At 42.2% G+C, this 13,588-nt stretch overlaps 1 protein-coding gene across 3 annotated transcripts in view; it reads left to right on the top strand.

Annotated features, from left to right (window-relative positions):
• The window catches only part of RABGAP1L (RAB GTPase activating protein 1 like), a 143,292-nt gene that overhangs the window by 53,185 nt on the left and 76,519 nt on the right, over nucleotides 1–13,588 (top strand). For all 3 annotated transcript variants that reach the window (XM_079981223.1, XM_079981225.1, XM_079981224.1), the window contains exon 14: nucleotides 10,445–10,558. In XM_079981223.1, coding sequence (XP_079837349.1) covers nucleotides 10,445–10,558 — 114 coding nt within the window. The remainder of the gene's footprint in view (nucleotides 1–10,444; nucleotides 10,559–13,588) is intronic.

Genomic DNA, 13,588 nt, shown 5'->3' with positions numbered 1-13,588 from the left:
GAAATAAATGGTGGCAGTTGAACTATAAAGGGATAAAGAAAACAGGTATTTTTTTAATATAAAGTGTTTGTGTGGGAGAGCCTACAGTGGATCTTTTGGGTATTTTAAGTAATTTAAATACAGAAACAGGATAAACACCATCCTGTGAACACCACTTGGCGGGATCACTGAGTAATCTTCCTCTGGGGGGGGGGGTCTTGACATAGGGGAATTGAAAGCCACACCTTGTATCAAATATTTTCTGTGTGTTTTCCAGCGTGGAAATGGACTCACATCAGAGCATTCCTATATGCAAGCTTCATCTGTGGGGTTGCTCTACTATTTGTTCATTCCATATATGGCAAATCATTTTACTGACTTTCAGAAACATTTTATTATGTAAATTGATGATCCTGATTACTTAGTCCTTCCAGCATCATACACTCTAAAATTATGTATATGTGTGTGTTTATTTGAGCTCACTTATGTGAGATAAATATAATAATGAGGTCTCCATAGAGATATATTGGTAATTTTAAAATATGCAGAGCTGTGTGAGCAGGGATGAGGACAATCTATTTTGGGGGAAGATAATTACAGCATTACTATAGAGAGTAGTTCTTTAAAAATAGCGGGCCTCAGATGGCGTGGGAGAAAGGTAATTAAGGCGTGAATAATAATGATAAATACTTTCCCCCTGTGCTGCTCTTTAACTACTCTACACATAGGCACATCCATTACAGGAACTATGTTCTTATAAACCCTATGGAACTTGTTCTGCTGCACATATGTAAGTTACCCTGTGCTAGAAACAAGATTTGGTTCTTGGCTCCTTTGGGAGAAAGAGCAGGAAAAGAAGAGATATACAGTAAGCCCAGAACTTACACAGGGATTTTGTTCTGGGGATCAGGCTTAAAGCCAAAATTGTGCATAATTAAAACCCATTGGGTTCGATGGTCGATGGGATTGCCAAAGTCATTTACCCCAGAACCCTTCCCACCCCCTTTTAAATTTTTTGTCATTAGCATGAAGCTGAATGCACACAAATTAGATGTGCTCAAGTTGTGGTCTTGCTATAATTGCTTACGTGCTCTGCCACCAAGGAAGCTTAGGTACATCACGCCAGCTAGCTTGTGGTAGGGAAGTGCCAAGGGTTCTGAAATGTACCACTTACATTTCCAGCAGCACAGCCACCGGTTTTGCCACTTTACTTGCCCTTCCCCCTGCAGTAGGGAAGGCTGCAGGAAAGCACTGTCTGATTTAGCCAATAAAAGAGCAGCAACAGCCACCCTTACAGTGTGATCACATTCTTTGCCCCCTTGCCCTGATGGAGGAGATCTCCAGAACCACCGCTCACAAGAGGACCAGGCTGTTCATTAACACAGGGAGATGAAGAATGCAAGCTTCATGTTCCTAATAACATGTAAACAACTGGAGGCTCACATCCCCTTATAATGAGTGCAAGTTGGAGAAGGTAGCTTGCAGCCTTGTTCTGGGGTGGGGAGGAGAGGAAGTGATTACTACAGGCATAGGCAAACACGGCCCTCCAGATGCTTTGAGACTGCAATGCCCATCATCCCTGACCACTGGTCCTGTTAGCTAGGGATGATGGGAGTTGTAGTCCCAAAACATCTGTAGGGCTGAGTTTGCCTATGCCTGGATTACTATTTCCAAAGGATAATTCGGCTTGCTTCAGTCTTTTTGTTTCTCTAATGGAGTTTTCTCCTGCTCCGGAGGCTAGAACCTGAACCGAATGACTTCAAGTTATAAGAAAGGAGATTCTGAATCTGACTAAACACCAGGAAGAAGGTTCTGACAGTAAGAGCTGTTTGACAGTGGAACTGTTTCTCTCGGGAGGTGGTGGACTCTCCTTCCTTTTTTTTTTTTTTTTCTGCATAATTTTTATTGTTTTTTAAATCATAACAAACAAGAAAGTAAAACAATTTACGCCTTGTTATCACAGATTTCTTTCTATAAGACTTCCTTCAGCTTCCCCTGAAATCATCCATACGCTAATTTAACAAATTCACACAAATCCTAGCTTATATTGACATTATTTTCTCTTTCCTTCTTTTTCTCTTTAGACAATATTCCAACCTTTTCACAGAGCTTTTTTAAACCCAACTAGCGTTATCTGACCTTCACTTATATTTTCCAGATATTCCACAAATTTCCCCCAATCCTCAATGAACCTTTGGTCTTTTAAATATCTAATTTTCCCCGTCAATCTGTCCATCTCCGCGTATTCTAGTAGTTTTGTTCTCCATTCCTCAAGCGTCGGTATGTTCTGTTGTTTCCAATTTTGGGCCAATAGGACCCTTGCGGCCGTTGTTGCATATTGGAAGAATTTACTATCATTGTTCTTTATATCACTTCCTGCTAGGCCTAGCAGAAAAGCCTCCGGCTTTTTCCCAAAGTTATATCTTAATATACTTTTCATTTCGTTATATACACTTTCCCAAAAGCCTTTGACCTTTCTGCAGTCCCACCACATGTGGAAGAAGGATCCCTCTTTTTCCCTGCATTTCCAGCATTTATTACAAGTTTTATATATTTTTGCTAATTTTGCAGGTGTTAAATACCAACGGTAAAACATCTTCATGAGGTTCTCTTTTAATGTTATGCAAGCTGTAAATTTAAGATTTTTTTTCCAGAGTTTCTCCCATTCTTCGTAGTATATATTATGGCCGATGTCCCTTGCCCAATGAATCATCACAGACTTCACTTCCTCATCTATCAGGTTATACTCTAATAGCATATTATACATTTTAGAAAGAATTTTATAATCATTGTTTATTATTTCAGTCTGGAATTTAGATTCTTTATCCGCGAATCCTCTCTCTTTAACGTCTTGTCTAAACATTTCGTTTATTTGGAAATAGTGTAACCAATCATAGACTTTTTCTTTAACCTGGTCATATGGTTTCAGTTTCCATGTCCCCCCTACTTTTGTTAACAATTGTTCATAAGTTATCCAATCACCTCTCATGTTTACTTTTTCCACGCTCATAACTTCCAATGGGGATAGCCAGTGTGGTACTTTAGGTTCTAGTAAAAATCTATTCCTCTCCCAAACTTCCATTAGGGGGCCTTTAAAAATATGCGTTGCAAAACCCTTGTGCTTCCTCTTCCCCTGCCATAGGTACGCATGCCATCCTGCTCTGTTGTCGAACCCCTCCAAGTCTAATAGTTCCTTATTTTCCAATTTTATCCACGTTTTCACCCAGCAAAGGCACGATGCCTCATAATATAATTTCAGATCTGGCAGAGCGAATCCCCCTCTTTCTTTAGCTTCTGTTAACAATTTAAACTTAATCCTTGGTTTTTTGCCCTGCCAGACATATTTTGAGATTCCTCTTTGCCACTCTTTAAATATCTTAGTGCCCTTGATTATCGGTAAGTTCTGGAACAGAAATAACATTCTCGGGAGAACGTTCATCTTGATTAAAGCTATCCTACCCCAGAATGACAATCTCAGCTTCCCCCACCTCTCCAAGTCCTTTTTTATCTCTTTCCATACCTGCTCATAGTTATTCTTAAATAGGTCTATATTTTTCGGGGTTATCCATATTCCTAGATATTTTACCTTTTTGGCCACTTCTATTTCTGTTTGTTGTTGTAATTCCTCGATTGCCTTCGAATCTAAATTCTTCACCATTATTTTAGTCTTTCTTTTGTTTAACTTAAAACCAGCCACCTTACCAAATTGATCCAGTTCTTCCAGTATCTCTTTTATTGAGTTCAGCGGGTCTTCTGTTGTTATTACTAAATCGTCTGCGAACGCCTTAACTTTATATTCATTTTGACCAATTCTAATCCCTTTTATTTTCTTATTTTGTCTTATTGAGTTCAGAAGTACTTCCAGTACTATTATAAATAGCAACGGGGAGAGTGGGCAACCCGGTGGACTCTCCTTCCTTGGAGGTTTTTAAGCAGAGGTTGGGTGGCCACCTGTCAAGGATGTTTTAGTCGAAATTCCTGCATTGCAGGTGGTTGAACCAGATGATCCTCAGGGGTAACTTCCAACACTACTGTGAGACTGCGATTCTAATTAATGAATGTAGCTCAGGTGCCTTGAAGCATATGGAACCTCAGATGGAAAATTTTAGATGGATTGTTACTACATTGACTTTACCATTTGGGCAGTTTGGCTTTTACAATCCTAAAAATACTGGATTTTTGGAGAAGGAACTGGGGTGGGGTGGAGGAAGGGGATGGGGAACCATCAACAGTTACCTTCCATCCTTTTCCACAGATGGATGCATTCTGTCAGTGGAGGGACAGTACTTAATGTAACCTTTAATTTTGTTCATTTTTACTTCTGTAAAATGAATTGTTATGAGTCTGTCTTAAAATGTACAGACCAGCAGTGGCAAACTGTATAAAGATGGTTTAGTTCATGGGTATGCAAACTAAGGCCCAGGGACCGGATCCGGCCCAATCGCCTTCTAAATCCGGTCCGCAGACGGTCCAGGAATCAGCGTGTTTTTACATGCGTAGAATGTGCCCTTTTATTTAAAATGCATCTCTGGGTTATTTGTGGTGCATAGGAATTCGTTCATCCCCCCCCCCCAAAAAAAATATAGTCCCCGCCTTAAGGTTTGAGGGACAGTGGACCGGCCCCCTGCTGAAAAAGTTTGCTGACGCCTGGTTTAGTTCAAGTGATATTTTCTTCCTGCGTTTTTGATGCTGTGTTTAGGGAACATACATAGCATTTGTATGTAAGCTATGTTGCTGTTCTAACTATATAGTCAGAGCATTCCAGTGAAGAGTATGCACCCTAAACAGTTGGAAATGATCTAGAGACAAGAAACAGGTCAGCTTGAAAATAACTCATAAAAAACTGTAGAATGGCAAGTGTACTGTGGCATGTTAATTATATTAACTCTGCTGTGTAGGAAATACAAGAAGTCTAATTTAGTGAGTAAAAATAGTGAGTCAGAGGATGGTAGGCAACAGGGTTTTCTTTTTTGAAAATGAAATAAAATTTATTTCAGCTACCTATATCCAGGGAAACTAGATAAACATTTTGCAAATCAAACGGGGAAGAATATTTTTTTAAAATAATAATAATAATAATGTAGTTTGGTGAATTGTGAAAGATCTCTCTCCATAAAGAGGGGGTATAATTCTATAAATGAAATAAAAGTGGCCTGGCATAAATAATATTTTCTCTTAAACTGGGAGAAAAACAGTGAAAGGAGGATATCATATTGGCTGGGTGTGTTCAAGAGGTTGGCATTCTAAACATGCCGAAGATTTTAGTAGTAACTTGAGCTGAATTGTCTGCCTTCCTCTTTCCACAGCTTGAGGCTCTCTCTTCTCTCCCCCCCCCCCACCTCCTCCTCCTCCACCTCCTTTAAAAATGCATTTCTGTGGCTATACATAATATATTCCAGGGGGTTCAGTGCCTTTCACTTATTGGCCACCCTTCTTCATTCCCACAGTGTGTTTTTTTGAAAATATTGTCTACTAATATTGTCATCCAACTTGCTTCTTGTGGCTGGTTATTAAATCTGATTTCTAAGGTTCATATTCTATCAATGTAGGGGTTTGTTAACTGATGAAAATCAGTTGTTAATTATTGTTGTAAGAATTCTTTCCCCCCCTTACTATTGGTGTATTGCACTATTGGCTGCTGGATGTTGATGAGGCATAGTACCGGCGAAGTGTGAACACTGCTAGCCCTGGAATACAAAAGCAGATGGCGGAATGTGCTATTTCTAGCTCATACCAATCATCCTGAGGCAAGTGCTGCTGAAATGGTTATTGGAGATGTTTTCAGTTGCTAAGGAGATGACAAGGATGGAGCTGCCCAAATAACTTTTCCAGTTTTCTTATCTCAGCTTTTCTGAGGATTGAAAAGTATATGTGAGCTGCTTCTTTTTTTCTGGCAGAGGGGGCGGCCACCATCTCATCTTCTGGCTCCTCCGCTCTGCTTCTGTGAGCCATTCAGGTTTAGCATGGCGGCACTATTCAGGATTGAGCTTGAGGAATGTATTCTGTGGAGGTTCTTCTACCAGAGCAACTTATGCACACTGAATTTTAATTGCAGTACAGCATGCAGATTTCAGGATGATTTCAAAATGCAGAATTAGGGATTTCTGTCTTTCCATTCATGGATGTAATTTGGGTGGGATGCAAGAAGCAAAGCTGCTCTCCCAAGTTCTGACACATTGTATAATCAGTTTTTAGTGCTGTACCAGGTTTCTTTCTTACCCTCAAAAGTTTTGAAGCAAAAAATGGGCTTCCAAGGCAGGTGAAAAATCCTCTACCATGTTGTTATTTTGTTTCTGTTCACACCAGTTGCCTAGCAGGTGGTGTGTGCCATAGCACTGCTGCCGCCATTGCTTTTCCGCCAGTGCTCCAGTCTCCAGCCACCCTCAGAGCTTCAACTCTAGTTGAAGAGAGAGTGGGAGCATGTGCATAGCCAGGATTTTTGTTGGGGGGTTTGGCAGGACTTTTGTTAGGGGGGGCAGAACTGACGTAATTGGTCAGTTAAGTATTTCTATTCTTTTACTTGATGGGGGGGGGAGCTGTCCCCATGAGTCGGAGAGAGTGCTGGAGAGCAGGGAAAAATGGGCATTTAGAGGCTTTTTAGAGGGTCTCCTCCCCTTGCATAATTTTTGCTTATGTTCATGGGGGCCTGGAATGTAACCCCCAAGTAAGTGGGGGCTGGGATGCCTGTATATTTATGCCCCACCTCTCTTCCACGTAGCCTGAGATAGCATGTGAGGTTCTCTTCCTGATTTTATCCTCAAAGCAACCTGCAAAGTAGGTTATGCTGAGAGGCAGTAACTGACCCACAGCAGAATGGTGATTCAAATCTGTGTCTTCCTGGTCTTACTTCAACACTCTAACCATTACATCACACTGTGCTACTGTTCTGGTGCCATTTGCACAGCTCCTAATGTGATCCAAACTAGAGAGGGGCCTTATAGCAGATGTGATGACATCAGATTTGGGTACTAGATGATATCAGAGGCTGAGGGGTGGTTGCAAGCAAGCAAGCAAACAAATCTGGCTCTTCCTATTCATCTTGCTGGGCCAAGGCCTGCACAGGTGCACTGCTTATGTCCTGCTAGCTAAAGTTGGCAGTTAAGAGGGGCCCTCCTGAGTTAGACCAAATCTAGTCCAGCTTTCTGTTCTCCTATTGGCCAGCCAGGTGCCTGTAGGCAGGACTTCTGTGCAATAGCCCTTTCCCTACCTGTGATTTCCCAGTAACTGGCATTCAGAGGCATTCTGCTTCCAGCAGTGGAGGTAGATCTTAGCCATCATGGCCACAAGTGCTGTGTATCATATTATAATATCTCTTTTTGCTAATTGAGTAATGTCTTCGTGGTTTGTGACACTTTTCAAACTGAAGGGAAAACAGAATGTATTCTGTTAATTAGCATGGTACAAAAGTTCAACTTCATTAGTTTTGACTAAGGGATTTATACCATCTGTTGCCTATTGCATTTATTTCATAGAGCAGGGATGGACATCTCCCAAGAGACTGCGATCTGCTCCCGGGGGGGGGGGGGGGGACTGGCAGTGATCTACCCATTTTTTTGGGGGGGGGACACACACACACAAAGTTGTTGGGCTTTTTTTAGCGGGGCGCCATAGCTCGTCTGCTCTTTGGGGGGGGCATGCCATAAGTTGATGGCAAAATAAAGACTTCACCGCTCTCGCATCACCTACGACATGGTGTTTAGGTGGACCTTTGTCCCCAGCAATGCTCCCATTATGTGCTACCCTCTGGTCAGGCCACTGCAGGGAAGCAGAGGATGGGCACCAGGAACGGTCTACTGCCACACGATTGCATGGGTAGACCAGCATGGTGGGGGATCCGCAAAGCCTCCTGCCGGAGTGAACTTGCTGCAGCCTGCTGGCAGGGGCTTCCAAAACGCAGAAGTAGCAGGGCACCAGTGCTGGCGGCTGAGCGACAACTGACTCTCTCCAGGTCAGGAAAGCACGCGCGTGGATGCTCTTTTTCCACTGTGGAGGAGAATGAGCCCGTGATCGACTGCTATCAACCGGGGATCAACCTGTCTATCGTGGTCGACCGGTTGGACATCCCTGTCGTAGAGTATTTAAGATCTGCAATCAGCACAGCTTTCTGCGGACTTGTTGGTATTCATTTTATGTGGTATAACTATGATTGGATGAAAATATGTAGATGACAGGAGAGGGCCAGCAGTGAATCACAGAGAGCAAATTGGTGTTAACTCTTTATTAGCAAAAACAGGATCTGCACAGGAGTATTATACCGAATGAGCACAGCAACTCATTTCTGGCAGGTCTTGCCCCCATGAAGCAGTTGCTGAGACTCAGGGTCCCTGCCTCCTCTCCTTTCCAGAGTTTCCCCCAAGTAATCTGAGACTTTACCTGCATGGAGCTAATTTCTCTTCCTCTGTCTTCATGCCTCTCCTGGTTCTGGAAGACCCGGGGGCAAGGTAGACTCCCATGCCTCTTCACATGCCAGAATCAGGCTCTGCCTCGTGGCCTCCCTTCTCTTCTGCTTCTGGGCTTGTCTCTGCCACAGACTCCACCTGCTCCGTTAACTCTTCAGATTCCGACACCTCCTTTTCATAGTCTTCTCCCTCTGACCACTCGTCATTGTCCCACCACCAATCCCTGGGCTCTTAGACTTCTTCCCTTGCTGGTTCCCCAGCCTGGGAATAGCCAGGATTTTTGTTTGGGGGGGGGCAGGCTTTTGTTGGGGTGAATTTGTATTCATTTGTATTGATTTTGTATTCATTTGTATTGATTTTGATTGTATTGATTTTGAATTTGTATTCATTTGTATTGATTTTGATTTGGCTGCATCCATGTTCCCCAGCTGGCTTCTCCCACGATTTCTTTGCATCCAACAAGTCCACGATAGTAAATTTATATTTATTTTAATGTTTTGCTTTGTTTTTTATTAACATGTAATCAATCTATTGTAAAATATTCCTTTTTAATATGTTTTGGTGCAGGTTTTTAGTAATGATGGGTAAAATCATGGTGTGCAGAGATCACTGCTCTGATCCTTTCTCTCACACATAGTTTAGTCCCAGGTTCAATCCCTGAGATCTAAAGGTAGGACAGGGAGAGAGTCCGATCTGAAACCCCGGGTATCCAATGCCAGTTTGTGCAGACAGTACTGATCTGGATTCAGTTTAAGGCAGGTTCCTATGCTCCTAAGAGTGGACAGGCAGCAGCAACACAGAGGAGGAGCATCAGTGGGTCCAGGGATTCGTTGTGGGCCCTCTACTGGGGGGTCTCAGCAGGTGCTCAACAGCTTCGACTGATGGGTGGGGACAGCCGAACATCTGTTGCCCTTGCTCTGGTGATCTCTAGACTGGACTACTACCAGAGCAGGGTGGTCTGATTGCACTGGCTACCAATACATTTCTGGGCTTGATGCATTGTGCTGGGTTTTTTGTTTATTTATTTATATTAAGAATTTTTATTTTATAAATTGAAGTACTATAAAGATTAACAATAGCAAATCAAACAGTTACAGATCTCTCATGCTTCATTGTTACAATTGCATATGATTGGAGAAAAGTAATAAGCATTGAAATCAGATAAACAATAAGTAAAGCAACTATATGATAATGCCCCTCTAAAACTCAGCTTGGGTAGTTAGAGGTTGTGAGCTCCCAAGAGAAACATTTATGAAAATAATGAGCAGAAACCATACGGTGTCAACATGATTAGATGTAGTTCAGCCCCTTGCTTTCCGCATATCATGTGTTAATCTTTCCATGAGAGCAAGGCGCTGAAGACACACCAATTTGCAATTAAAAAAATCAGAGGACAGTCAGTACATATAACACCAAATCTGGCACGTCTGCAGTGTTTACCAATTTGTTTCCAGAATCTTTTCAAAGTGCTGATTTGATCTATAAATCTTTATGTGGATGTGGACACTAGTACCTCAAGGACCACCTCTCCCCACGTGAACTAACCTGGACCCTGCAGTCATCATCTGAGGCCCTTTTTTGTGCCCCCTTCATGGGAAGTTTGGAGAGTGGGTTTCATAGACCCTGAAATATAAAAATGAAAGACATGCAAATACTTAAACTGGTGTGTGTGTGCAAATTGGATCAAGGGATCTATTTTCCTATACGCGGCAGCAGTGGTGGGACATGTTTGCTTATATCAAGAGATGGCATTATAGTCAGTAATCCCCCCCCCAAGGGCCACCATGGCTTCCTCCAAAATGTATCATCAAACTGGAAAAACTAATTGTTTTGTTTTGCGGATGTATGAAGCAGTTACTACTGCTGCCCTATTAAATGACTAATAATTTTCCTGCAAATCTTAAGATGGGACACATGTTCTGGATTCCATCCTGCAATTGAGGTAAGCCTTCTGGTAGTGTTATAATCTGTCAAGTACTGTATATGTTTTCATTCTGTGTTGAAGTATCTTGGTTTCCTCATTTTAAGTGTAGTTTGCATATGCTATTTTCTCCCTTTCTTCACAGGACTCATCCCAGGAGAGTGTCATTACACGAGACATTCATCGTACATTCCCAGCTCATGAATATTTTAAAGATACAGGAGGAGATGGGCAGGAATCTCTATATAAGATCTGTAAGGTACGGCCAGATTTGTATGTAATTTGCATTGAAAAGTCTAGCTCCCACTCCCATTGATCAGTACATTTTACACACTTCTTAATAGCTTCCATATATTAACACAGTTTCCATATATTATTCTAAATGCCATTTCTGAATGTTTTCTCATCGTCATCAAAACTTTTATTGGCATCGCATACAAACATCCATAGTAACTGAATGTTTTACTATTTTGTAATTCTGTGGCACATTGGTGGTTTTTTGTGATTTGTGATTCTGTGATGGTACTGTGAGAATAGTCAGCTGCAGTGTAATATTTTTGTGCTGCAAGGAAAAACAGGTTATCTATATCATTCAAAGGGCCAATTTTAGGTAATCAGTGATTCATTATTTAATTTGCTCAATGGTATTTTACAACACCTATATCAGTAGATTAGGATATTTTTATTTAAATAATTCAGGCATTATCCACCACCCAGTAACAACACAAGAGGCTTGACATAAAGGGAGCAAGGTCCATTTGTTGGCTGTAGGTTCTCTTCACCATCTTCTTGGCAGTATGCTTTGCCTTCTTTTATTTTATTTATAGGGATGCGGGTGGCGCTGTGGGTTAAACCACAGAGCCTAGGACTTGCCGATCAGAAGGTCGGCAGTTCGAATCCCCGCAATGGGGTGATTTCCCGTTGCTCAGTCCCTGCTCCTGCCAACCTGGCAGTTCGAAAGCATGTCAAAGTGCAAGTAGATAAATAGGTACCGCTCCAGCGGGAAGGTAAACGGTGTTTCCATGCGCTGCTCTAGTTCGCCAGAAGTGGCTTAGTCATGCTGGCCACATGACCCGGAAGCTGTACGCCCGCTCCCTCGACCAATAAAGCGAGATGAGCGCTGCAACCCCAGAGTCGGCCACGACTGGACCTAAGGTTCAGGGGTCCCTTTACCTTTACTATTTTATTTATATTTGCCTAAATATTAAGAGATATTAATAGTTACCTTCTTTGGATTGTTGTAAGAGTATTATGGGCTGAAGACCAAACAAACAAACAAACAAACAAACAAACAAACAAACAAACAAATGATTGGATTAGAACAAACTTGTTTTGCCACAAATTTGCTGTTATGGAGAGGATTATTGATCAAATTGGGGAAGTTGAAGGATTAACAGTCCTGCTATATATAAAACATTGTTCACTACATTGTATCTAAATCATTAGGTCCATATTCTATAATTCTATTATAATTTAATCAGCTCTGGGACTATTAATTGTTGTACTCCACATTGGAATCTAATCACTGGAATGCAGTACAGGCATACACACACCCCTTATGCGCTGTGCTAGGAAATAAGTAAATAATTCAATTCAAACCTGGAAATGGCAGAAGAGAGCTGGAGAGTCCTTGTGACCCTCCCCGGAGCCCGGAAGAATTTTTCTGTAGATTATGAAGGAGCAGGGCTCTGGTGCTGGCTTGAAAAAGGTGTGTGGGGCATAGCTGTCAATTTACAGATTTGAAAATAAGGGACCAGCAGCCTTGAAAATAAGGGACCAGCAGCCAAAATAAGGGACCTGCAGCCTCACCTGTTCCAGGCACTCCAGTCTTCCTGTCTTCCTGCAGTCTGGTCAAACTCATGCTGGATAGCTTCGAGAACACTGTCCAACCAACTTTGTAACCAGAGGTTCAATGGAATAGAATCTGAATCACATGCACCACAAGGCCTATGCAGCCTCAACTTAAGATGGCTCCCCGGCCTGGCTTTGCACTGCAAAGTTTGCAGCAGCACGTGCAACAAAATGATGTCCAGCATTCAAAAACCCCCTCAGCTTGCATTAACTAGCCACACACAAGGCATGCAAGCTCCACCCCCCAGTCGTTCTTAGACTTCTTATTGGGTGAGCAACACAGCCAAGCAACACAGTTGGAGCCTCCCTCCTCCCTGGCTGGCAGGGAGGGAGGGAGAGGAGCTGCTTCCTTTGAAATTTAAGGGACATCATTTAAGGGACATCCATCAATAAGGGACAGCAGCAGGACATGGCGCTGGAATAAGGGACTTTCCCTTCAAATAAGGGACACTTGACAGCTATGGTGTGGGGCCCCCTGCTGCTGCTGCTGCACTACTGTGCTCATCAGCTGAGAGGCAGGATAGCTTTTTTCAGCATGTTTCATCTGTGCAACTTTCCCAGCTTCTCTGGGGTCACGGAACTTGGGAATACTCTTCTGGGGAGAAAACTCATTATACTTCTAAAGCTGATAGTGAAAAAGGTTTCCGACGTTGACCCCCAAATGGTGTTCAGGAGCTCTCTCTGCTGCTATGCTGCCCCGCTCAACAGCTGATGGGGGGGCAAGCTGTTCCTTGCAGTGGACTCAGCTGCGTGGCTGAGATTGAGGGCGAGGGGCAGTAGGAAGGGGGTCTCTGCTGCCCTTTAGATGGCCCTTGTTCCGCTCCTACCCTTCCAAATGAAAGTGCAGGAGGGGGTGGAAATGGAAAACAAAGCCACTAAAAAATGAAGTTTCTCACTTACACATTTCGCTTATGCACACAAAGGCCAGAATGTAAACCCCTCGTAAGTGGGGAATTTCCTGTATTTTTTGTCTCAAATCTGGACTTGTGTGTATGGAGAAACCATTTTATTATCTGACAAATTTTTGGTATAGCCTCAACTTCTGTATATGATCTTTTTCATTTATAAGGATATGTACCTAGAAATGTACCTAGAAATAGAACATGAAAGATTTAAGGTAGTTACTGAGAAAATAACAATTGCAAAGGGCTTCCTAGAAGGGAACTGGCCAAGTCAGATGTTTGGTAATAACTATTTTTTCAAGCATTTCCTTTCCCCATCATATAAACAGATTAATTTTCTAGGATTTGATACATTGTGGAATAATACTGGTGACCTACTTTTTGCTTGCATGTATATTCAAAGGTGTTTTACTACAGGGTATCAAAATAATTGGTAAAAGTCCTCATCTTAGCTCTTGGATTGCTGTGACAGCAATGCACAATTTAATTTGAGGGATGTTGTTGTTTCACATTTTCAAGTTAAAGCAAGTTGTGTT

The sequence above is a fragment of the Podarcis cretensis genome, assembly GCF_951804945.1.
Source record: "Podarcis cretensis genome assembly, chromosome: 6".
Taxonomy (NCBI): Eukaryota; Metazoa; Chordata; class Lepidosauria; order Squamata; family Lacertidae; genus Podarcis; species Podarcis cretensis.
The sequence above is the reverse complement of the archived record's forward strand: the minus strand, read 5'-3'. Positions and strand labels throughout refer to the sequence as shown.